Source organism: Varanus komodoensis, unplaced genomic scaffold (genome assembly GCF_004798865.1).
Source record: "Varanus komodoensis strain SLA01 unplaced genomic scaffold, ASM479886v1 scaffold5, whole genome shotgun sequence".
In the NCBI taxonomy this organism is placed as follows: domain Eukaryota; kingdom Metazoa; phylum Chordata; class Lepidosauria; order Squamata; family Varanidae; genus Varanus; species Varanus komodoensis.
This window is the reverse complement of record NW_025336087.1, coordinates 12,018,333-12,043,148: the sequence shown is the minus strand read 5'-3', so window position 1 is coordinate 12,043,148 and position 24,816 is coordinate 12,018,333. Positions and strand designations below refer to the sequence as shown.

At 39.7% G+C, this 24,816-nt stretch overlaps 2 protein-coding genes across 3 annotated transcripts in view; both read left to right on the top strand.

Annotated features, from left to right (window-relative positions):
* The window catches only part of IQGAP2 (IQ motif containing GTPase activating protein 2), a 202,440-nt gene extending 197,229 nt beyond the window's left edge, over positions 1-5,211 (top strand). For both annotated transcript variants that reach the window (XM_044445917.1, XM_044445916.1), the window contains 5 exons: positions 1,211-1,423; positions 1,733-1,893; positions 3,188-3,328; positions 3,528-3,636; positions 4,369-5,211. In XM_044445917.1, coding sequence (XP_044301852.1) covers positions 1,211-1,423; positions 1,733-1,893; positions 3,188-3,328; positions 3,528-3,636; positions 4,369-4,482 — 738 coding nt within the window. In that variant the 3' untranslated portion in view covers positions 4,483-5,211. The remainder of the gene's footprint in view (positions 1-1,210; positions 1,424-1,732; positions 1,894-3,187; positions 3,329-3,527; positions 3,637-4,368) is intronic.
* A 6,427-nt stretch (positions 5,212-11,638) lies between these two features.
* Positions 11,639-23,998, top strand: F2R (coagulation factor II thrombin receptor). Its single transcript, XM_044445918.1, has 2 exons — positions 11,639-11,878; positions 20,562-23,998. The coding sequence occupies exons 1-2, from the start codon at positions 11,800-11,802 to the stop codon at positions 21,749-21,751; spliced, it is 1,269 nt and encodes a 422-aa protein (XP_044301853.1). The 5' UTR covers positions 11,639-11,799; the 3' UTR covers positions 21,752-23,998.
* Positions 23,999-24,816: the final 818 nt, after the last annotated feature.

The following is a 24,816-nucleotide window of genomic DNA, read 5'->3' as shown; positions in this document are numbered from 1 at the left end:
GATTGGTCTCTCTTCCCCATCATCCTGGTTTTCCTTACAAAAACCTTCTGAAATAGGTTAGGCTGAAAGAATTTAAATGGCCTGAGGCCAGTTGGCAGACTTTAAGGCTGTGGGAATTTGGAACAGGTTTATCAGGAAATCTAACCACTATACCATGCTGGCTCTAGATTAGCATTCTAAATAGGTCAGCTTGCAGTTATAACTATTGTGAATAGTGTTTTATGTTCTCTGGATCCACTGCTTTCTTCCATTTCAGACTATCAGCTGTAGTATGTTACTGATTTCTGTAGTGATTACTTCAGGTGCACTTGTTCAGGATTGATAAAACTAATAGGGCAAAAACAAATCAAAAACCTAAGAGATTCAAATCACACTCAACTGGTATATAATATGTATAATTATATTACACGCACACAATCTCAGCATGTTTGGTTTAATGAAGCCCATGTTAATGCTTCACTGTCTCATGTTGATGCTTTCAGGATAACATGATGGGTTTTATATATGAAATGAAACAGTTTGAACTAGTCTTAATTTGGTTATGTAACAAAAACATAGAACTATCTGGGAAAGTGTTGTGGGAACTGTGTGGGAATATTTGTGTTTTAAAATCTTTTACGTACTTTCAGGGCTGCCAGTCTTTATAATCTTAAAGTATCACTGTAATGACAGGAACATACAGTGAAATATTTGTGAGGTATTTGTAGAGTGCTGTGCAAACAGATAAGAATTTGGAGTGGCAGGAAGGCTACAGGAAATCTGGGACTAGTTCAAATAAAAAGCAAAATAAAATAATTAACTGGGTGCATTTAAACAAAAGAAAGAAAAGCAAAGAGAAGATATGATGGCAGATTTTCCATAGATTTAGGACACTAGTGACAGTTATACATCCTGATCTGTTCCAAATAGGATTAGAGACAATGGATTCCATGCAGACTTAGTTTCCACCCCTGAACAGAGTTTTACTCAGAATGTCAGGATCTTTGGGATTCTTGTCAAAAGCTTGGGTTCCACTGGAGTAGATGATACTTTAAGTATCTTCCACCTATTGGGTTTATATTCCAGTGGATCAGGAAGACTGCATACTCAGTCCCACACAATGACCTGTACACAATTCTTGTAGTAAGGTTTCACACTTGTGAGTCTGTGAACTGTACATCGTTAATGTGCCTGTTTATTTTCTAAAGGCATCAACTGCTCTTTCTTTTAGGAAGCTGAACACTTAAAAGTGATAGAAAAACGTGCCATCTTGGATTCCAAAACTCCAGAAAAAATGAAACACAGTCGATCTATTCTTGAAGAAGGACAACTACCATTAGAGCAGAAGAAAAGGAAAATCCAGAGAAACCTCCGGACACTGGAACAGGCTGGACTGGTTTCATCAGAAAATAAGTACCAAGAGATCATCAATGAAATAGCAAAGGTTTTTGGAATTTTATTAAACTTCTTCAACTATTTCTGTCCTCTTAACCTGAATATAAGCTCATGCTAAAGAGAAAATATTGTCCCAAATCATTGCAATCCATATTATAAAGAAAACTATATTATTGCATACATGAGATCCAATTCTAATTACTAAATGGTAAATAGAAATGCATGCCTCAAGTATTTGCTGGTCCATTTTGAAATTTTGATTGATTACATTTTTTGTTGGTTAGATTTCCACATCTATTTAAGGAGATAAATAAATCATTATTTTTTCACTTCCCCTCCCCCTCCCCCAATTCTCTAGGATATCAGAAATCAAAGAAGGTACAGGCAACATCGAAAAGCAGAATTGGTGAAACTGCAGCAGACGCTGAATGCCCTCAATTCCAAGAAAGCATTCTATGAAGATCAGATAAACTATTACAACACTTATATTAAAACCTGTTTAGATAATTTGACAAGAAAGTGAGTGAAACACAGTTTTAGGCCACAATCTTATGTATATTAAGACAGAAGAAATGGCCTACAATTCTCAGCATGGAGAACCTCAGCTACCCATGTTGGTTCTATCGTGCTGGCAATTGGAGATCTGTGCCTTTAATTTTAAAGCAAATTCAGATTTTACAATCACAATTACAATTATGTAACTGTTTTCAAGTTACATAATTGAGTAAAACCGGAAACTGTCCCATATTCATCAGAATAAATGAGGTGGGCTGAACATCACCAAATAGATTACTGAATGTTTGAATAATGCAACAAAAATCTTGTAGCAGTAAGACTTTAGGATAACTGTATTTTTCAAATAAATAACTTGATTTGTGAAGCAAGTGAAACATGCTACGAGCTCTAATAGCGCTTCTCTTTTGGGATATGTTGCCATGAATTGGTTCTTCCATCTACTGCACCACCTGAGGAAATAATACAAGCTGACTATGCTAGGCATCTGTGTGGTGCAGCAGTCCTAATTGTTGGATGCCGTAGAGTAGAAGTGGACAGCTTGTGACTGTCAAAGTAATATTTATTAACTTGCAGCCAGAGTGGGTTGTCAATTTGTTGTAAGCCGCCCCGAGGCTTCGGCGAATGGGGCGGCATAAAAATGTTTTAATAAATAAAATAAATAAATAAATTTACTTACGTTGTAAGCTGTCCAGAGATGCAAGTAATTGGACGGCATACACATTTAATTAATTAATTAATTAATTAATTAATAACTCTTATCCTCCCTAAGCATTAGCCACGTTGTTTGGAGCTGATGGGCTTGGGAGTCCAACAAAAGTCTTAGTGGCCAGATGTTCCTCACCCATATAATTGGGCAGGGTAGACAACGCCAAATGTTCTTGAATTGCAGATCCCATCAGGCCTAGCCAACATAGCCAGTGTTAAGGAATTCTAAAGACATCTGGAGTTCACATTTTCTTCATCACTGCCCTAAAAGGTGATGATGATACCTTGTCACACAGGCAGCTGTACATCCTGCAACTCTTCATTCTTTCAGTCAACAGCAGTGACTTTGAATGCATTGGATGAGGTTATGATCCATTCCCCAGTCCTTTAATAGCACTGCGTTTACACATTCCAAATGATTTTCCAAGTTACCATATATGACAAATTGTGACTGTCTTGGTTCTTAATAACACAGTGTAGGAGAGAGATTGTTTGTCCTTGAACCTAAGAACTTTAGCCTTAACTAGCTAGGAGAAGGGAAAATATGCTGTCTGTGTGGGCTACATCTGTTTACATCTTTTTATTTTTATAGAAATTCACGGAGATCAATCAAATTAAATGGAAAACAAGAAGAGAAAGTAAACAAGCTTAAGAATATTTCACTGAAGTACACAGCAGCAAGGCTACATGAAAAGGGGGTTATACTAGGAATTGACGAGCTTCAGCCTAGCCAGTAAGTTTTGCACTGAATCTGTACAGAACATTAACTCTGCTAGTTACCTGTTAAAGAGCATGAATTACATTTTTAGTAAAGTTTTTGGATTTTGAATTTAGATTTGCTTAATTTCATTTGTACTTGTAGTTTTTAACACATTTACTTTTTAGCATCAAATATATTCATCCATATAAGTGGTATTTTTTTCTCTTCTAAGGTTTAAGAATGTGATGTTTGAAATTACACCTGGTGAAGAGGTGGGTGACTTTGATATCAAAGCTAAATTTTTGGGTGTTGAGATGGAAAAGGTACAGCTCCATTTTCAGGTAAACTTTGTTTTAAATCATAAAATATCTTGTAAGCTATCTGTGTCCTTGATATTCTAGGCTGTGCAAGTGTCATGAGCACTGATTAGATAGCTCCTTTACCAGTGAAAATGCTATTTTATGAACTCCCAAAAATGTTTGCCTGTGTTGTTGTTGTTTTTGCTTTTCCCTGTATCAATCAAATGCAAGAATTTGTTCCTTATTAAAACAGTCAAAAATCAGCTATAGCCTATTGTTACCACCTCCAGTGCATCACTATTTTGAGAACACTTTGGGGGTTTTGTTTGTTCAGTCAATGTCCTACCCTTTTCTAACACTGAGGCATGCATCTTCTCCAAATTAAGAAAAAAAGAACACATGCCTACCACCAGGTCTGGCAAAAGCTATCCAAGACCATTTGATTACCGTACTAGATAAGAGCCAGTGCATTCCAGCTACAGGAAGAGTTTGAGATGTTTAACTTACCGTTGCATATTAGTAACAGAAAAGATGCATTAGGAGTTGAATTTGAAGCTAAGCACTATATATGAAGGCACCTTATAGATATTTTTGTTTTGTGCTTCATTTTCTCTACATTTCAAATCAATGGGGCTTGGGGTATTTGACTTTGGTTATAACTTTACTTCTTTTCAATAAGGGTAAATATATGTATTTTAAGATTATCTAATTTAAAATGTGTGAAAATAGCTAGATTTCCAAAATGATATTTAACAATTTTCTTTGTTATTGTAGGATTTGCTTCAAATGCAGTATGAAGGTGTCTCTGTAATGAAAATGTTTGATAAAGCTAAAGTGAATGTAAACCTCCTCATATTCCTGCTGAACAAAAAATTCTATGGAAAATGAAGAGCAAGGATATTGTGGATTCTCCTCCAAATCAAGTCCAAGTTCTGGGTCTTTATATTTTAATTATTTGAAACTATTATACAGCAGATCTATCTTCAGAAGAATGTACTCACGTGCCTTTTTCATTCCTTTCGTAATACAGTAGGAAATTAAGAAAATCCAAATCAGCTTAAACACTTTCAGATTTCTGTGGTGTTGGTACTCAATTAAAAAGATATAACTTAGTGGCATCCAACCATCATGTGTCTGATCTTTTAAATATGCAGGGCCCTTATCTGAACAACATATATAGGAGTCCCTTCCCAATAAAAGTGATATATCCCAGTTACCAAATATAGTTTTCCTTATATGATTATTCATAGGAAAAATAAATCCTAATCTGTGTCTCTAAAGAATAATTGTAGCAAATATTTCTCAAATGCTATAACTTCTTTCAGAGACCAGCAATTGTAAAATTAATTATTGTGCAATTTAAAGTTTTTATGGGTAATTATAAATTTAACATTTACTGTATAAAAATATATATTTTGCAATTCATTCCTACTAAAAATGCACTACTGCCTCATTGGAACCTTCTATACACAGCCTTTTAATTTAAGTGTAAAGGGGCAATTTGAACAGTGATTGGTTTTTTTGCAATGTACTTGAGGTATTTTAATAAATAAATTGTGCCTGTCTTTTTTTGTAAGAAAAGATAAAAATTCACAAATAAAACGCAATAAATCAGCATCTAGTTGGCTTTTAAATGTTTTCTTTTCAATATTACATATAGGTCTGTAACTCCTAATCAGTGTATGTGAAATAAGTGTGTTGTGTTGCTGTATTTGGTGGTTACAAAAGTGTGAACCTCAGGAGTTGACTGAAGAGTTGTCATACATTTTGTATGTATGTATGTTATACATTTTGTGAATACTCTTGGAGCTGTAGAGAGTCCACATGGTAGGACTCAAAATTAATACGGCGTGGTGGCAATTTGGAACATCAGAAAGTGGCAATAGTGCAGGTAGATACATATATGGAAATATGCATCCTTTAAATCTATTGTTGCAAACCAGTCCCCTTGGCATAGCAATGGAAGAATATTTTGTAGAAAAACCATTCAGAACTTTTTGTTGGAGATAATTGATAGGTCTAGGATTGGATGGAGGCCTCCATCATTCTTTGGGATGGTAAAATATCTAGAATAGAAACCATAATGTACATCAGATGGGTGAACAGGATGGATCAGTCCCTTTGATAATAAGGTATTAACTTTCTCCATCAAGGCTGAGAAGGGAGGTGTGGTATGGACTGTTCCAAGTGATGGTAGGGTGTCAAACTCAATGCAATATCAGTGTTGTATTATGGATAATACCCACTGATCTGAAGTTATGGCTTCCCATTCAAGAAGATAGTCTTTAAGGCAGTCCCCAAACCAAAATGGTGCCAAGGGTGCTGGGCTGGTCTGGATTACGGTCAGTGATCCTTAGAGAACAATGGTGCTGCGGCTGGTACAGGACTTCCTTCTGAGCCCACCAGTGAGACAGATGTTGGGACAGACGCAGCAGCAGAGGAGGCAGGGATTGATGGAAGGGCTGGCACTGCAACAGTAGCAAGGGCCACTGGTGGGAAAGGTGAATGGACATGCTTCTTTGCAGTCGGAGAGCAGTACCTGGCCCATTTCACAGGCTTTTCTTTGCCTTTTGATGTAGCCTTTTTTCGGCCCCACTGTCATTTTATGAGGCATTTTCTCATGCCTGATTTTCCAGGCACCGATAGTGGTTGGCAGGTCTCATGAGACTGCTGATGGAGCATGAAGCCTGGCCTCTGCGCAGGATGTGGAGGAATGTTCCTGTGAGTCTCTGATGACGGTTTCCATTGCCAGGAGAGCCCTGGTCCACATTTCTGTCTTCAAGCAGCCTGCCTGGTTATTCCTGGCTTGCTTAGTAAAAGCCTGGCAATGAGGGCAGGAGTCCACTCAGTGTTCTTCACCAAGGCAAAACAGACATAAATAAAGTATGAAGTAAAGTGGATCCAGAAATCAGTTTGAGGTGGTTAGAGTAGAATGTTCTAGAAGCCAAGTATCTAAGGAGAGGCAAAGCTAGAAAACTCGAGGAACTCAAGACAGTGGTCAAAAGTTCACTGGGGAAAATGGCAGGAGCCCTGCGTACTTATACTAGTGGAAAGGGGGCAGGACTTCTGCCAAAAGTACTGAGCTTAGCTAGAAGAAACTTCTCAAATACAGGCACTTTTCAGGCACAGAGTCCATATTCGTGATGCACAGATGACCACCCAAAGAATGTCAATTACAAGTAAGCAACCTTACTTTGTCGAAAGACAATTCCTACTCCATTTCCAAAGCTGAGTTACATCCCTTACATTCTGAAGGGGATTGGAGGGAGGAAGGTTTGACTAAAATGCCAAAGGAATGTCCTCATACCCTGCCCTCATTCTCACATAGCAAGTGTAGCATTTCCAGCACTACCAAATGCCTGCCTTCTTTCTCATTCTGGAGCAATAATTCACTGTTAGAGTGTTCGGAGAATTGAGTATGTCAATTCTGGGATACCTGAGTGAGTAGATTCATCATACTGATTAAAATGAAAGAAAGTCAAAGACACTCTTCTCTCACAGGATATTGTGATATTAGGCAGAACCATTAAAATATTCCAGAGGGAAAAGCCCTTTCCAGCCTTGGCAAAAGATACCTGTGAAGGGCTAAATATGGTAAAAAGACTAATGAGTGCCAAATGTTTCTTAAGAAGGTTGAAACCTGGCATTATAATTCCAATTGCAGGAGTAACCTGTAACTTACTTTATGCTTAAAACCCTGGTACAGTCAATATTTTCTTTGTAATGGACTTCTCCACCTCCAAGTTCATTCCTGCAAAAAAAAATGTAAGCATTAACTAGAGATTCAGTCTATTTAAGGCAATAATCTTAATCAGTTGATATACAAATATACCTTTTCATCTGATTAGCAGCATTCTAATCACTGGTAGATTGAAGGAAACAGACCTACTTCTCCAGACATCTTCCATTGCAAAACTGTGTTGACTGACTTGGGGAAAATGGGACAAGAGGATCAGGTTTCAGGTTATCAAGAGAGGCAAAATCAATCCCCAAGAGAAGAATTCAAGTCTTCTTTTCCTACTATCCACAGTACATTTTCAGCAAGTTAAAGTTTCATGATCAGACCTGACAAAAGTATGGCAGTCATGTGCGATATATACATATTAACAGACTATTCTGAATTTTCTTGTCTTTGGTGCACATCTTAATGTGGTGAGGGCGTTTGAGAATATCAGAAAAGCCAGGAGCAGTGCCCCTAGGAGGACACACTCTTGCCTTAAGTCTTGTCTCCTAGCAGTCGCCCAAGGCAGAATGGTCAAATCTGAGACACCAAACTAAGATACACCCACACTTTTCAGGAGTAACAATCACATCAGCAGAAGAGAATGGATATCTTTAATGGTGCTGGATGTGGAGAAACTCCTTAAGGGCAGCTGCTGGGCAGCAGCAATAGTTGAAAGCAGTACTAGCAGAGGATCTTTCACAGATAATGGCAGATGATGCTTAAGCTAATTCTGGTTAGTACTGTGAAGATGAAGGTAATGGTAAATCTTGAAACCTCTGTGATGAAACCATCCAAAATTAAACAAGAGATAATGCCAGAAGATGAGATTTCCATGTTAGAAGGTACTCAAATCAGCTACTGGGGAAACTCAGAGGACATGTATGAATAGCACTTTCACTAGTGAGAGGTGAAAGGAAAGTCCAGTGTTGCACAACATGTACAATTGGAACATGGAACATGAGAAGTAAGGATCAAAGCAAACAGAAAACCATAAAGTAAACACTTAAGTGTTTTACTCCAGAAGTGACAAACTCAGAAGAAACAGAGTGATTCTAATACTGAGGCAAGATGTAGTAAGCGTCTTTATTGCAAAGTCTAGCTGAATACTATTGACCAGAATTTGTGAAAACCCTAACATGACAATCATTCAAGATTACATTCCAACAACAGATGCAGAAAAGGAAGGAATCAAGAACTCAAGCATCCAATAGGAAATTGATAACACACCCAAACAAGACATGCTGGTCCTCATAGGAGATTGCAATACAAAAGTAGGAAACAATCAAAATATTGGGAGAATTTGGCCTCTAGGTCACAAAGGAAGCAGGAGAAAAACACATAGAATTATGTGAATCCAACAATCTATTCATCCCAAATACATACTTCAGGCATCTGATCAGACAACTGTACACATGAACATCAACAAATGGACAATATAGAAATCAAAGAGAATGCATAATTGGAAGTACCAAATGAAGAAACTATATACTCATTGCCAAACGAAAACCAGGAGCAAATTGTGTTTATGACCATGAACAATATCAAAAATGTGAGTAAAGCTGAAAATGATCACTAACAGAAGTATATTGCCAAACTACAACTTAAATGACATTTCTGAAGAATGTAATTTCCATGTAAAGAATAGATTTGCTTTATTGCACTCAACTGACCATGAACAAGAACTCTGGAGTGAAACCAGAGATATTATTAGGGACCAAATGCAAAAAGGAAAATCCTAGATAGATGATGGAAGAAACTCTTATGACTGCTAAGGACAGGCAAGAAGCAAACGGTGACAGAAGTAGGGTCAGAATCCTGAATGCAACGTTTCAGTAACTAGCCCTTAGAGATTAAAAGAACTATTACAATGGTCAACACAAATAGAAGAGAACTACAAAAGAGAAAACACAAGAGAAGTCTTCCAGAGGATCCAAGAAATGCAAGGGAAATTCAAATCTAGATTAGGAATGCTAAAAAACCAATAGGGGAGCATACTATCAGACCAAGATAAAATAAAGAGAAGGTGAAAACTATACAAAAGAACTATAAAAAGAGATAAAAGGAAGATCAATTCCTTTGAAGAGGAATCCTATAGGAAAGAACCTGAAATACTAGAAAGTGAACTGAAAGCTGCTGCAAAGGCACTTGAAGAATAAAGTACCCCAAGTAGATAGGGTAGTAATAGTACTATTCTAAGCTACAGAGACTGAATCAATCCAAATCCTATCAGGAATATGCCAACAAATAAAGAAAACAAAGCAATGGTCCATATATTGGAAATATTCAGCATATATTCTTATCCCCAAGAAAGGAGATGCTAAGGAGTACAGCAACTATAAGATCATTCCACTAAGTTTGCTTGCAAGCAAAGTGATTCTTAAGGTGTTTTAACAAAGAATTTTATGGAACAATTGCCTGATGTGCAAGCTGGATTCCAAAAAGGAAGAAGAATTTGGGTTCATATTGCATATATATGGGGACTGCAGGTGGCGCAGTGGTTTAAACCACTGTGCTGCTGGGCTGGTTGATCGAAAGGTCGCCAGTTCGAATCTGCACAACGGGGTGAGTTCCCATTGCTCCGTCCCAGCTCCTGCTGACCTTGCAGTTCAAAAGCATGCAAATGCAAGCAGATAAAAAGGTACCACTTCGGTGGGCAGGTAACAGTGTTCTGTGCACTTTGGTGTTTAGTCATGCCGGCCACATGACCACGGAGACTGTCTGCGGATAAATGCTGGCTCCCTGTTGGTTTCTGGAGCACACCAAAGAATTTCAGAAAAAGATTGGTTAATGCTTTATGGACCACAACAGAGCCTTTGACTGTGTGGCTCAAAGAAATGTGTGTGTCTCAGTGCTTGATTGCCCTGGTACATAACCTGTATCAGGAACAAGAAGCTACTGTTAGAAAGAATATGGAGAAACAGAATGGCTTTCTCAAGGCAATACATGCATACTGATAATCAATTCTAATCTATATTCACAATTATTTGTATGAAGCTAATATATCATAGTTTTCCTAAATTATTGGGAAATAGAATGGGAATACAAATAGGTACTGTGCGATCTTGGGTAGGCAGCTAAAAAGTAGCACAGTAAGTTCTTGACCTTACTTATAAGGTCATGGGAAGAACTTTGGTAGATCAGACCAAAATTGCTGGCAGGAGACGCTCAAGTAGGACAATTAGTACTCTCCAGCTCCAGGTCCCCATGAACCTGGTATATATAGGCATACTGCCTCTAGTACTGGAAGAAGCATATAGACATCAGGACTAGTAGCCATTGATAGCCTTCTCTCCCACTAATTTGTGCAATCACCTTTTAAAACCATCAAAATTGGTAGTCATCTCTACATCTTTTGGAACTCTTCCAATGCTTTCCAGTCCTCTTCCAACCCTTTTGGAGCTCTTCCAACCCAGTTGGAAACAAGTTCCCCAACTGAGAGTCCATAGTTTGTGTCCTGTCTTTGGGAAAATTTAGTTCCTACTCTCTGCTTTCTGTTCTTTAACCATTAACTGATCCATAAGAAGGTCACTTTTCCTAGTCCATGTCTGCTAAGTTTGCTCAAAAGCCCTTTCAAAGCTCAGGTAAACAAATGCCAGAACACCCCATCCAACACTCAAAGACACACCTTACATTTACAGAAGGTTTCTTGATTCTTTCACAGCAGTATAATTTTAGCTTTAATCATGCTTTCAACCAATTTATTCAGAACAGGCATCAAGCTACCCTGGATCTTGCCCTCCACCCATCCCTTTTAAAAAGCAGGTGTAACATTGGCCATTTACCTGTCCTCTGGTACAGAGGCTGCTCTTAGGAATATATATCTTCTATTATATTAGAAGATCAGCAATTTCATGTGTGTGTTCTTTAAGAACTCTGAAAAGGTTATCCATCTGACCTGTTTAGCTCAATATCGGGAACTAGGACGACTACCTGCCTCTAATGTACTGTCCATACATTAAGATCTCCAATGAAAGGCTCCTAATGGTACCCTTTCATTTGAGATGAGATGGGAGGCTACCAGCGAGGGTGATGTGCCGATACCCAGCTGTGAGCCACTCTTCCCAAAGAGGCTGATACCTCCCTTACTCTTCTTTGGTCCCAGGGAAAGCTCTTTTTTTCTCTCGCCAAACTTCAGATGCACGTTGCATCCTGTCCACTGTTTTATGCGGCTTATTTGTAAACCTCCGTGGGAATAAGAGGAAAGGGCAGTGGCAAATGCGCTGAAGGACACACCCCATTCCAGACCGAGCAGGGGTCCTCCGCCCTGAGAGGCGCGGGGATGGCGGACTAGCGCGGAGACGATTCTGCGCAGCCCTTGCCCTCTCCGCCGGTCGCCTCCGGGGGTGGCGCGCTTCCTTGTGCTCCCAGCGGCGCTCGCCTTGCCCTTCGCAGCCACAGAGCCGCCCGCCGCCGCCGAGGACCTCCGCTGCAGCCGAATCGGTGGGGCGGTCGCGCCGTCCTTGCCGGGTGAGGAGGCGGCCATGGGGCGATCGCTCGTCGCCCTGCTCCCGCTGCTGCTGGGCTGGAGCGCCGCGCTCGCCGTTCCTTCGGCGCGAAATGGTAGGCATGAGTTGGGAGCAACGGGTGGTCACTGAGGAAGGAAGGAAGGAAGCGGCGGACGTTCAGCCATCTTCCCGCGCTGTAGAGGGGACGAGTCGGGACCGCGGTAGCCACCCCGGGGGGGCCTCCCCTCTATCCAGAAGTTTTCGTCGTAGTTGCTGGAGTTCCCACTAAATTCTGGTGGGGTCCTGCGTGGATAGTCGACGTTTCATCCTGAGTAAAATCCCATGGAGGGGGAAAGTTGGTCATGGCCCGAGTGGGTCGGGGCGAACTCGGAACCCTCCTTCTCTCCCTTCCCTGCCCGGGTTCCGCGCCCAGTTCGCAGTGTACAAAAGTCGGCTGTTTCTCGGCTGCTCAAGAAGTGTTCTTGGAGCGCTTACCGTTTATAAAGTAAACAGTCCTGAGAGAGCGAAGTTGGTGGCCAGAATTGAGCATGTTACTACAGAGCTGCCTGGGAATTGCGGGGAGGGGGAGACATGGGGGGGGTGCGGAGGATTTCGTGGAAGTGAGGAGGGGACCTTAACCGTCGCCTCGTCTCTGCTCCTTGCAGCCGCCACCCCCACGTCCGGTGCCCCTTCTAGATTCATGCGCTGGACAACAACTGGCTGGAAGATGCTGGGAACTGTAGCCCAACATATCTGAAAGGGCACTAGGTTGGGCATGCTGCCGTATAGCATAAGACTATGCATGTCTGCTCAGAAGCAAATGCCATTGAGATCAGTAGGATCTCAGCTTGGGCAAAAAGTAGGATTGCAGTCTACACTTCTAAAGAAAACAGCATCTTTGGACAGGTTTTTCATTCCCACAGTGCATAGTTATGCTGTGAAATTCACAGTCACAGCCACCAACTTGGATGATTTTAACAGGAGACAGGACAAAGCCATAGAGAAAGCGATCAGAGGCTGCTAGTCATGATGGCCCATATATCAACTCCAGTACTAGAGACAGTCTGTCTTTGCAGAGCGCAGCATGGATGTGGGTGGGATGCTGTTGCGCTTATCCCTTGCTTGTGGGTTTCCCACGGAGAGCTGGCCACTGTGAGAACAGAATGTTGTGCTGCACAGGAATCTGGTCTGATTCATCAAGGCTGCTGCTGCTACGTTTTGTTTGTTAGGGAATAACTTCTAGAACTTGCATAGTAAAAATTCTAGTACAACTTGAATCAATATGACTGATTTGTGCTGTAATATCCTATATCCACACTATTAGCTCTGTGTATGCTTGGCTTGTCACTCTCCATCTCTTGACCCTTCATTATGGCAACTAAGTGTGGCCTAAAAACTAAGCAGTAGGGGTTTGTTCTCTGGAGTATAAGCATTTATACAGGTTCCTTTTAGTTTTCTTGTAGACACTATGGCTTATCAATCTTCTCTTATATTGGCAGACAGTCTTTTGACTATTCTTACTGTTCTTACTCAAATTCTTACTTATTTTGTCATAATATTTGTGGCAATGTTTCTCAGTTTAATAATTTAGAACCTGTTTGTAAAATTGTCAGTAGTATTGCTGATTGAGCAATGTTTAGATCAAAAAATCTGATTATTAACCCAGAGTTCCAAATTTGCACATAACGGCAACACACAATTCAATAACTCATAGTATGGCTTGCCTTATTGTGTATAGAAAATAACTGAAAAGATTTTTCCAGTAGAAAAAAGCAGTTGAATTGAAATATTTGAGAAGGAAGGAAGGAATAAATAAATGTGCATTTACACTGCAGTACTGTTTTCAGTTTCCAGGAAGTAATCTTTTCTGGAAATAATTGAACTTGGTACAATTTAGTTTTGAGTAGACATGCACAGAATTGCACTGTTGATGTGGTTTAAATGTTATATTCAAATAAATTCAAAGCTTTACTTAGCAAAGATTTTATTGGTATATTTGTAATTATATTGTATATTGTTGTTGTTAGTTGCGAAGTCGCATCTGACCCATCGCAACCCCATGGACAACATTCCTCCAGGCCTTCCTGTCCTATATTGTATATATGACAATACAATTGCATATATTTTAATTTGTTTACATTTTAAGAAGGAAAAGCTACTGAGAACTTCTTAACATGTCACTTTAAGCATTTCTGTGGAGCTGTGTGCATAATATGTAATTGAGGTTTTGACTCTTTGAAAAATAAACTGAGCTTAAATGCTTGTTTAAAGAATGAGGTAGGACAGTGGAGCTCCTAGACCAAAACACCAATGTTCTGCCCAAATCTAGAAGTGTTTCCACTCATTTCTGAGGTCAATTTTAGAAGGAACAAAGCCCCATTGCACTAGCAGTTGTTCCCACAAGCTCAATAGAACCATCTGAGGCAAAGCAACCCCATTGGATAATATGCTACATTTCTGTTTTTATATTATTCTGACTGTTTGACTGAACTGTTTCAGCCATTTGTTGTTACTAATTAATTTTATGAAACACATTTTTATTTTATTTTTTTAAATCAGAAAAATACAGCAGTGGAAAATTTCACACCACACCTCACCTGGTGTGTGGGTTTTGCCCTGTACTGGTTATATTTCAGGCTGGCATACAATCACATAAGAACACAATAAAATAATTATGTCTACTGGAAGTGCAATAGCATATACAGAGTCCTGCAAATTCTGTTAGGCAGCCTTTATTGCCACACTGAAGACAAGTAACACACCATGATTTTGTAAAAACAAAAAATAAAAAGCACGGGATTAAGGTATCCATTTTATTGTTTTTAGCTTTCGCTGATGCACCCATATCCCACTTTAGGACTACATAGGACTCTTCTCAGTCAACGTTTCCCCTTGCTGTCCATGACTCTCCCTTTACCAAGCCAATGTTCTATGCTTTTGCAGGCACAGTCACTGCTTGCTTACAGAAGACATGCTAGTCATGAGCCTCTCCAAAGCCTAAGGAACATGCAGGCAAGAAACAGCCTGGTATAAAAGGCTCTCACATCTGTAGGCTAGTCTTAGGTTCTGTTTGTTGTTCCGGTCTTAGCAGATAACATGGGAAGGCAGCTAAACTTGTATTTTGCTATTAAATTACTTTGTTTACCACTTCCTCTATAATAAGTTACCATTCTTGTAATAAGCATTTGTTAAAAGGCCAGGTGTGTTTATCTGCACTTACCTTTTTTTAACAAAAGAACCTGCCCAGATTTTTGGTTACTGTATTTTGGATCACTGATTCTTGTCCAAATGAGCAAGGGGAACCTAGAATCTTAATTATGACTAAAAAGTGACCACTCAGCCTTAAGACTATCCTTTTCCGTTAGTCCTTGCAGTGCATACCTGAATTAAATGCTTCACTGATACACTGAGAGCCAGTGTGGTGTAGTGGTTAAGAGTGTCTGTTTGGGACTCAGGCAATCTGACTTCTAGTCCTCACTCAACCATGGAACCAACTGTGTGACTTTGAGCCAATCACAGACGGTCAGCTCAATCTGTCTCAGGGTTTTTGCTGTGGGAATAAGGAGAGCAGGAAGAATGATGTTAGCAGGGATGATGTATTAGAAAAAAGGCTAGCTATCCTGATAAATAAATAAAATTAAACAGCAAGCCTAAAAGCAATATGGAGTAGGATATGTTACAAATACATTTTCAGAGCATGAGCATCCAAGCAGCATTCTCCAGTCAAGAGCTGAAGAAAACTAAGGTACAAAACATCCAAAGGGTACTAGGTTAGGGAAGACTGAGCTAGACTTATTGGAGAAGGTGCTTCGTTACCAGAACTGTATGTGCAATTCTATGCATGTTTAGATGAAATGTACATGCTGTCACATGTTGGGAGTTATAGACCTTTTTTCTGCTTAAACATACATAAAATTAGACCCTGTGTGTATGTGTGTAAGCCATCCAGAGAGCCCTGTGGGCTATGGGGTAGTATATGAATATAATGATGATGGTGGCGGTGGTGATGATGATGATGGTGTGTGTGTGTGGGAGAGAGAGAAAGACTGGTTGGCAGCTGCTCTGCAAATAATGAAAATGAATACTTAATCTGTGGGGTTAAAGATGGCTTTCAGTGGCTGGACTTTTTTAGGGGGGTGTAATAACCACAGATGCATTATTTCTTAATTTCCAGTTACTTGACTAGTTTTATGGAAACTGCCATTCCTGAAATGATACTGCAACACCAAATGCAAGTTGTTAATAACAGGTGTGGTTGTGGGTATGACTATTAACACAACAATATCTATGTATTTTGTACAGCCATTGGCACTTTACTCATGAGAATACTTTTTGTAATGTCAAATAGTATGATTGAGAGTTGATCTACATTGTATACATCTGGAGTAAGTGCAAAATCAGGAGTAATGAAAAAGAAATGCAAGTTAAATGTAAAAATACATTAGAACTTAGAAGAAACTCAGAAGAAAAGTCTAGTTAACATTCAGCTGAGTCACCTAGCCTTTTCTGGGGAACTTGTTTCAATCTGGGAATAAAATGAAATGGTGCATTTTTTATTTTTTAGGTTAAGATGGTGTTTTGTTTAAAGTCTACTTTTTAAAAGAAAGAATATCAATGTTTAGGTTTCATTTTCAATAGAGACAATAAATTATTTTGTAAGTCTTGGTTTGTACCAGGTCAGCTTAGTATCATGTCTTGTTAATTCCACACAATTAAACACCTGTGCCATAACCAGACTTAGGTAAAGGTGTACTACTATGTTTATTTACATAGAAAAAAGGCCTATAACTGCTAGTGTTCTCTCGCCTTAATAGAATTAACATGCATACGATTACACACAAAACCTCATCATTTCAGTGTGTGTTGGAATGCTGATATATTTGTTCTAGGATGTGAAGGCTGATATTGCTTGTATGCAGGAAAAAATTGGCTGAGATCATGTTTCTGGATCTCCTATGTTTGTGTATGATCACTACTGAATGAGAAAAGAACAGTTTACATCATACTGAACCTGTTTAGAAATGCAATAATACATTGAGACCGGTGAGAAATCATGTGATGTTTTAAAATTCCATACTTTGCAGTATGAATGCTCTTCTTATCAATGGCTTGAGCTTTCCTTTCATGTCTGTTCATTCACTGGCTTAATAAATAGGCTAACTTGCAAATTCCATAGGGGAAAAAACTTATAAATACTTAATTTTCATGATCCATGCACATTTCTAGTTTTTTCACAATATATAAACTTACCCATAAAAAAGATACAGTGGTACCTTGGCTCATGAACTTAATCCATTCCAGGACTCTGGTCGTGACCCAAATTGGTTGTGAGCGAAGTTTAATTTCCCGATAAGGTTCAGTGTAAATAAGGTTAATCCGTTCTGTAACTATTTTTTTAAATCAGAAAAATGTGAGGCAAAGTGACAAAGAACAACAAAGATCACAGCCATCTTCTCCCCCCCACACACTCTGAGCTCGAGCGTGGCCATCTCGCTGACCCTCACCCAGCATAACCACAATTGTGCCCATCCCAGCACACGTCCGTCATCCCAGTGCGCTGGTGGGGGGAGATGGGCGCAATTACGGACACTGGCGGGAGAGACGGGCGCGAACATGGGTGCACTCAGGGGGGAGATGGGCACGATCATGCTGTGGGGGGGGAGATAGCCAAGATTGCGGTTGCGGTCATGCAGGAAAGACGGACACAATCATGGGCACGCTCATGCAGGAAAGATGGGCACGATCTCGGCCATCTCCTCTCCGCCCCCAGCATGATCGCAGTCATCTCCCCACTTGGGGGGGTGGGGGGAGATGGCTGCGATCACGATCGCCACCAAATGCAGAGTTTGTGACCTGAGTCAAAATTTTTATGAAATTTTTGTTCGCTACCCAATTTGGTCATGAACTGAGAAGTTCATGAGCCAAGGTACCACTGTTTTTCTTTTGTGGAACCTTCACATTTTCATCATTTTTTCATTCTGCCTGGATTGTTGGGCGATTTTCTTTTTCTTCCTTTCCTATTATTCTTGCACAAATAAAATTTACAGCTTTTGACTTCTTTTTCCCCAAGCAACCTGTTTCGTACAAGATGGAAAAGGGGAGAGTTCCAGTAGTTCAGGGATTCCCAACTTTTTTGATTTGATGGGCACATTTGGAATTTTGAGACAGTGTCCTAGAAACTCATAAAACCTGGCTGCTATGGAGTTACCTTCCCTACTTATAAAATGGCTGCAATGAATGGCATGGCCAGTAACAGAATGCTAATTTCCCACAAGACAGAATTGTGAGAATTGTGATGTGCCTAAAAACCGGAACTCAAAAGTATAGTTGAGGTCTGACCTCCAAAACAGTTTTGAAACCAAATAAAGATGGCACTGGGGGACTGCACTTTACTTTTCAGCAAGCCAGATTTCATTTAGTTATCAGCATTCTATCTTGCCCATTAGCCAAAATGGTTCTCTTTAATTAAACACAAACTAAGAAGTAACTTAGAAGAAGCATAGTTTGGCTGGCTATGGTTATATTGGCGCATCCATGAGCAACATTTTGCAGCCTACCTCCAGCCCAAGGTATATCATATCCTTCAGTTGCATTGATAAGAGCCATGTGTCCCATAGGTGTAGATTGAGCAACCTTTGGTAGTCTATCAGAATTCTCCTCTGGCTTCCATAAGGGTGTTTTTTGTTTTTTTGAGTCTTTCAGATCCTACTTGCGAAGAATAAGTTCTTGGAGTGCAGGGGCATAAAGAATATATTGCGGAAAATCCAAATTGGTGATACAAAGTCAGGTTTCTAGAGAGTCCTGCCTGGCACAATTACCACTTGAATTAACAATCCAAGAACAAACCACAGGTTAACCAGAATGGAACATCAGAGGAACAAAAACCAGAAGCAGCTCACACACAGTGTGTGTTCGCCTAAGTCATAGTTTAATCACCCCAAGATTCGCTTCAGTGTGCTGCTGTTACATGTGAACAGCTACAATGAGCAGGTTTATGGCGTTGGGGTGCTCCGTGAGCCATCTTAGTCACTTGAGCCCAGGTGGCTTCAGTGGCTCAAAGTGCCCTCCTACCAGCTTCAGTTGGTAGCTCAGCCAGATCGCTATCTGGACAGAGATAGCCTGCTATCAGTGATGTACTTGTGTGCTCTAGTAATCTTGAAACTAGACTATGGCAATGCAGTGAACTTGGGGCTACCTTTGAAGACCGTTAGGAAGCTGCAGCTTGTGCGAAAAGCAGCAGATGTGTTAATAACAGGTATCAGACAGTCTGATCATATAACACCAATTCTGACCTGCTTTCCCTGACTGCCTCTATGCTGCAGAGCCCAATTCAAGGTACAGGTTTTGACTTATAAAGCCCTACATGGCTTAGGGCCACGATACCTGACAGAAACTGGACATTATGATCACGTTCTGGGGCCTTTCTCTGATTGCCACCTCCAAGGGAGACTTGGATGGTGGCAACAAGGAGAAGAGCCTTTTCAATGGTGGCCTCCTCAGTTATGAAATGATCTCCCCACTGAGGTCTGCCTGGCATCAACTTTACTGTCTGTTTGGCATCAGCTAAAGGCCATCCTCTACTTTTAATGGCATTTAATTAGTTACTGGGGTCTGCTGCTTGTTAGGCAGGGTTTAACTGGGTCATTTTTGTTTTTCTCTGCTTTTTAAATTGGTTTTTAATTTTGTATTGCCAATTTTTATTCTGTTTGAATATGTTTTAATCGCTTTATTTCATATTGTTTTTAAATACACTGTTGTGAACTGCCCAGAGAGCTTTGGTTGTTGGTCAGTATAGTAATACCAGTCGAATTGGGCACTTCCAAAATTGTGCATCTTTTGTGACAGTCTAAAATGAACAAACATATCATGAGTAGTGGAGTGCCTTTATGTATCTTAAGGAGATTTGAAGGTGATTTAGGTTACTGAAGTTACAAAAAGTCTATGGTTCTCTAAAACCTTTTTTAATTATCAGGGAAAGAGATATTGGGGGTTCTGATTGCTGCAATGAAATAATCTTAAAAAGTCTGGAGCAGTATCTGATTAATATTGAATGCATAATAGAATCTGTGCCAATTGTTAAAATTACAAACCTGATGGATAAGAATTGCTATTTTTATGTTGTTATAGTATTTGATAATATTATACCTAAAGGAACGCCTGCTTCCATATTTGCCCTCCCGCCCCTAGAGATCAGCTGCAGAGGCCCTCCTCCGGGAGAGACATCAGGAAGCAAAGTACTCGGAGGAGGGCTTTCTCTGCGGTGGCGCCCCATCTGTGGAATGCGCTCCCCAGAGAGGTCCACCTGGCGCCCTCATTATTTGTTTTTCGGCACCAGGATAAGACCTTTTTATTCAAACAATATTTTAACAACATATAATATTTATAGGTTTTAATTGTGCAGCCAGGGTGTTTCTGGGTTTTAACTGTATTTGTATTATATTTATTTATTTGTGTGAGCCGTCCCGAGGCTATATAGCAAGGGGACGGCATACAAAAACTATAAATAAATAAATAAATAAAATCAAACAAAGTCAAGAAAAAGTATATCTGTTACTGTTACATATCAGCATGGAAACAGCTTAAAAGCTTCACTCATGAATTTTAATGAAAGGGGAAGTACCATGATAACCATTGAGGAGATCTGAAAAACAAGAACATTTAATATTAGTAATATTGAAGTGAACCTGTCTTTTAGAGTTCTGCTCTGAACTACACATATTATAGTTTGCAAAAGTATTTTCCATTGTGTGTATACCAACTGGATGCCACACCTACTAACCATAATCTTAATTTATTAGGATCCGTTCCCAAGCATGAGGAGATGTCACCACCAAGATCCTTTCCGATTTCAGTAGACAGAGATTTTGAACTAGTTCCATATGAAGACATTGACAATGAAAATGATTTGGAACCTGGATCAGGGTTTATCAACCGAAGTAGAAATTCAACCACGATTGTATATAATATGTCTAATGACACGAAGCAATACTTGACTGGTAGATGGCTGACCCTTTTTGTTCCTTCAGTCTACACCGTGGTCGTCATATTGAGTCTTCCTCTGAACATCATGGCAATTCTTGTGTTCCTGATAAAATTGAAGGTGAAAAAACCAGCGGTAGTCTACATGCTCCACCTGGCTTCTGCTGATGTACTCTTTGTGAGTGTGCTTCCTTTTAAGATTATCTACCATTACTCTGGAAACAACTGGGCATTTGGACGTGAAATGTGTGGTTTTGTCATTGCTGCTTTCTACTGCAATATGTATTGCTCCATACTGCTGATGACAGTGATAAGCATCGACCGCTTCCTGGCAGTGGTATACCCGATGCAGTCTCTGTCATGGCGTACTGTAAGGCGTGCCTCTGTGGTGTGTGTAGCCATCTGGCTTGTAGCCATAGCTGGGGTGATACCTCTGCTTATCAATGACCTAACACAGGAAGTACCTCAGTTAAACATTACGACCTGTTATGATGTGCTGAAGAGAAATTATCTTGAAGAATATTACCTTATATTTTTTATTGTTTTCTCTTCGCTTTTCTTTTTTGTGCCATTAATTGTTTGCTTTGTGTGCTATGTGTGTATCATCTGGTGTCTTAGCTCTTCAGACATTGCTGCAAAGCAAAGTAAAAAGATACGGGCTTTACTCTTGTCCATAGCTGTTTTCACAATTTTTATTATGTGTTTTGGTCCAACAAATGTTCTCCTGTTAGTCCATTACATCCATTTTTCTTACAAAGACTATGTTGGGAATATCTATTTTGCTTATCTTCTTTGTGTCTGTATTAGCAGTATAAGTTGCTGCATTGATCCTTTGATTTATTATTATGCCTCTTCTGAATGTCAGCAACAAGTTATCAACCTCTTGTGCTGCAAACAAAGCTCTGAATCCATTAGTAGCACCAGTGACCATCTAATGACTAGAATCAGCCGAAGGGGAACTTGCACCAGTACAGTGAGTAACAGCATTTACAGAAAGTTGTTAACATAATCTTTCATGGACGAATGCACATTTTGAGCACTAACACTTTATAGTACTCTGTTTCCAAGATAGTGTGTTGAGAAATATTGGCATGCAGATATTTTTCACATGTTTCTTACCATAAAACAGCATTACGAGAGAGGTAGCATGTGGGAAGAGGAAAGCGAGGACCCTAATGAGGTGGATATAGTGTGTGCGGATGGGTATGCACTTCTACATTCATACTCTATATGCTTAGCATCCCTCTGTGTCAACCTTGTTGGAAAGAGCCAGGTAACCACAGCATTTATTTTTATTTTCATCATTTTGATCCCAGTTATTTTGAAGGAAACCTACTACTGTTTGCATAGACTTGCCACCTTATTGGCATAACACGGGGGAACACAACCATTTTGGCTCCTTTTTGGCATACTCAGAATCACATCTAACACTTTTTCTCACAGGTAGAAACACACAACTGAAATATAAGAGACGAGTTTCTCTTGCTAGCACTAATGGTAGCAAGGGAACATCTTCTTTTGTCTGCTCTTTCAGCAGTGCCAAGATACTATTTCTAGGACTGTGTTAGGAATCTTTCCAGGTGTATGAATCCATATTCAGAGGTTTCCCTGGGCATTCACGGGGTGCTTGCTAGGAATTGAGCCCCAAGTTCTGCACAAGCATTACCCCTTTTCCGTGCCTGGTGCTTCACCTGCCAGCTGCACTGGGTATGAAAGAAGGTTTGGCACCAAGAATGGTGCCTGGCACAATTGCTCACAGCATCTCTCTTCTGTGTCCTACAGTCACCCTTTGGGCAGCTGCACCTGATGAGGAAGATTAGCAGTTGTGCAACTGGTAGTCCATAAGCATTCATGGGCTTCCTCTTGACTCAGCTCATGTTGCAGGACCAGACCAAGCATGAGAGGAAGTATCCAGCCGCCAGAGGGACAGATTTTACAAGGGTTTGTCCCAATCCTCAGCGACACCACAATTTTTTCATGGTGAAAGAGGTTGGCAGATGACTCGAAACAGATGACTAGAAACTGCCTGGTGAGCTGCTTGCTATACTTTTTGAACCTCCGGCATAGTGTTATCCTGGATCTATTTTTGGTCATCTTACAGAGTGCTAGGGTGCTGTGAACTGGTTTTGTGGTGGACTACTTCCCCATCAGAATCAACTAAGACTTAGTCCCTAGGGTGAGGTTTATGCTTTCTCTGAGTACAAAAGTGTCCAGAAAAGAAATTATAGCTATATAAAAATTACCATGAATTCAGAATTATACATGTATATTTTTCACTTTGTGTGGATAATATAATGTATGCTTCACTAAATGAGAGATGAAAAATAACAGTCCTATACACGTCTATTTAGATTTAGGAGCTATTGCCTTCAGCTGGGCTTATCTCAGTCCAGCAGCCTGAAAGTGAAAAAGAAATATCTGCTTATAATGTTAGAGATGCTCACAATATGCTAATAATTTATTGGGATGTATTGCATTACTCTTTGAAATTCATTGTTTTTCCATTGTTTACCATTAAAAGTTACATACCGCAAACCTGTGGTATATAATAGTATCTAGACCACCATAGGATTCTTCAGATTCTGATCTACAGAGTTGGAAAATCACTCCAACCTCAGAACTGAGAATCCTCATTCAGATCCCCCTTGCCTCCATGCCAGCTGTTTCTTCAGGGTCACAAGACTGACCTCAGAGAAGGGCTTTTGGGATTGTTACGAGGGGACTGGAGCATATGGCACATTTTGACAGTATTTCAGCTTTCCCACTCCAGTGGTGCATTTAGCCAAAATCAGTTATTCAAGTGCTTTTCAGAGCAAGAGGAGCACAGACTTGGCCATTGCCTCAATGTTCTTTTCATAAGTGCAGAAGGCCCATAATCCTCCATGTTACATAGTTACACTCATCCCTTGTGCCCAAAGTGTGTTTAGTTGGTTTTGGTAAGGAAAGGAATCTTTACAGAAGCATCTTAAACTGACTCCCATTGCCTTTCTTGTTGGTTGAACCATACATCAAAATGTACTCTATGTAAGAAGATGTAGGTATACTTTATCAAGCTGCATGTGTTCATTTTTACAAATGCATAAACACTGAAAATGTATATTTTTGCAGTCCTGTAATAATATATACTTCTGAGTTAACCAAATACATTTCTTTCACATTTTGTTTTGTTCAACTATAATGCTGAAGCTTTTTATCTTATTCTCTTATTTTTTGAAAACTGAATTAAACTGAACTAATAATAAATATATGACCTCTCCCTGCTTTGTTGATGTGTCAATCCATAATGCAAGCTTGCCATATATATCTCCAATCTGATATCTGTTCAGTTAAAAATTAAAAGAGCTGCCATTTCTGGCAGTTAGCTGCAAACTCATCATCCACTGTCTGTATGCTAGATTAACAAGGAATGCAGCCTTATGCATATTTAGGGCCTACAGTTCTCCATATGTCCCAGAGCTTTTTGCAGAACTTTTTGCTGGCTAAACATGCTTAGGCAGGCACCCAAAATTATTTTAAAATATTTTAAAATAAGTAATGCAGGCTGCCATCGCAATATTGTAAATACCCCTTTCTGCAAATAATCCTGATTACAGAAAGAGAAAAGGTTTGTAATTTAAAGCAATATGACAGAACGTCAGAGTTAGTAAATGAGTGCTTTTTAAAATCACATAGCTTGTATGGCAAATATGTCATTTTATACACCTTCCATGCTTTGTATTGTTCTCTTATTGTATCTGCAAGAGTGAGACTAACTCAGAATAAGGTCAGCTAAACATTTCTTGCACATATTTTACTATATGCCCATCACTTTGAAAAGGAATTCAAATTTTGGTGACAGTTTCAAGAATTAAACTTGAGGTTCTTATTCTAACCTTAGTTAGAGCCTAAGGTTATTGGGCTCATTATTAAATGAATAAATATTTTATGGGTGGGGGGGTGGCTCTGTAATGCGTGTGCCTCATCTTCCACTGTGCAGCCATCCCTGGTGGACTGTATCATCCTGCACTTCAAAGTGCTGGTAAAGAAATGCCTTAATTCCCCCCATAGGATTTCTTCAGATCAGGAAGTATAAGC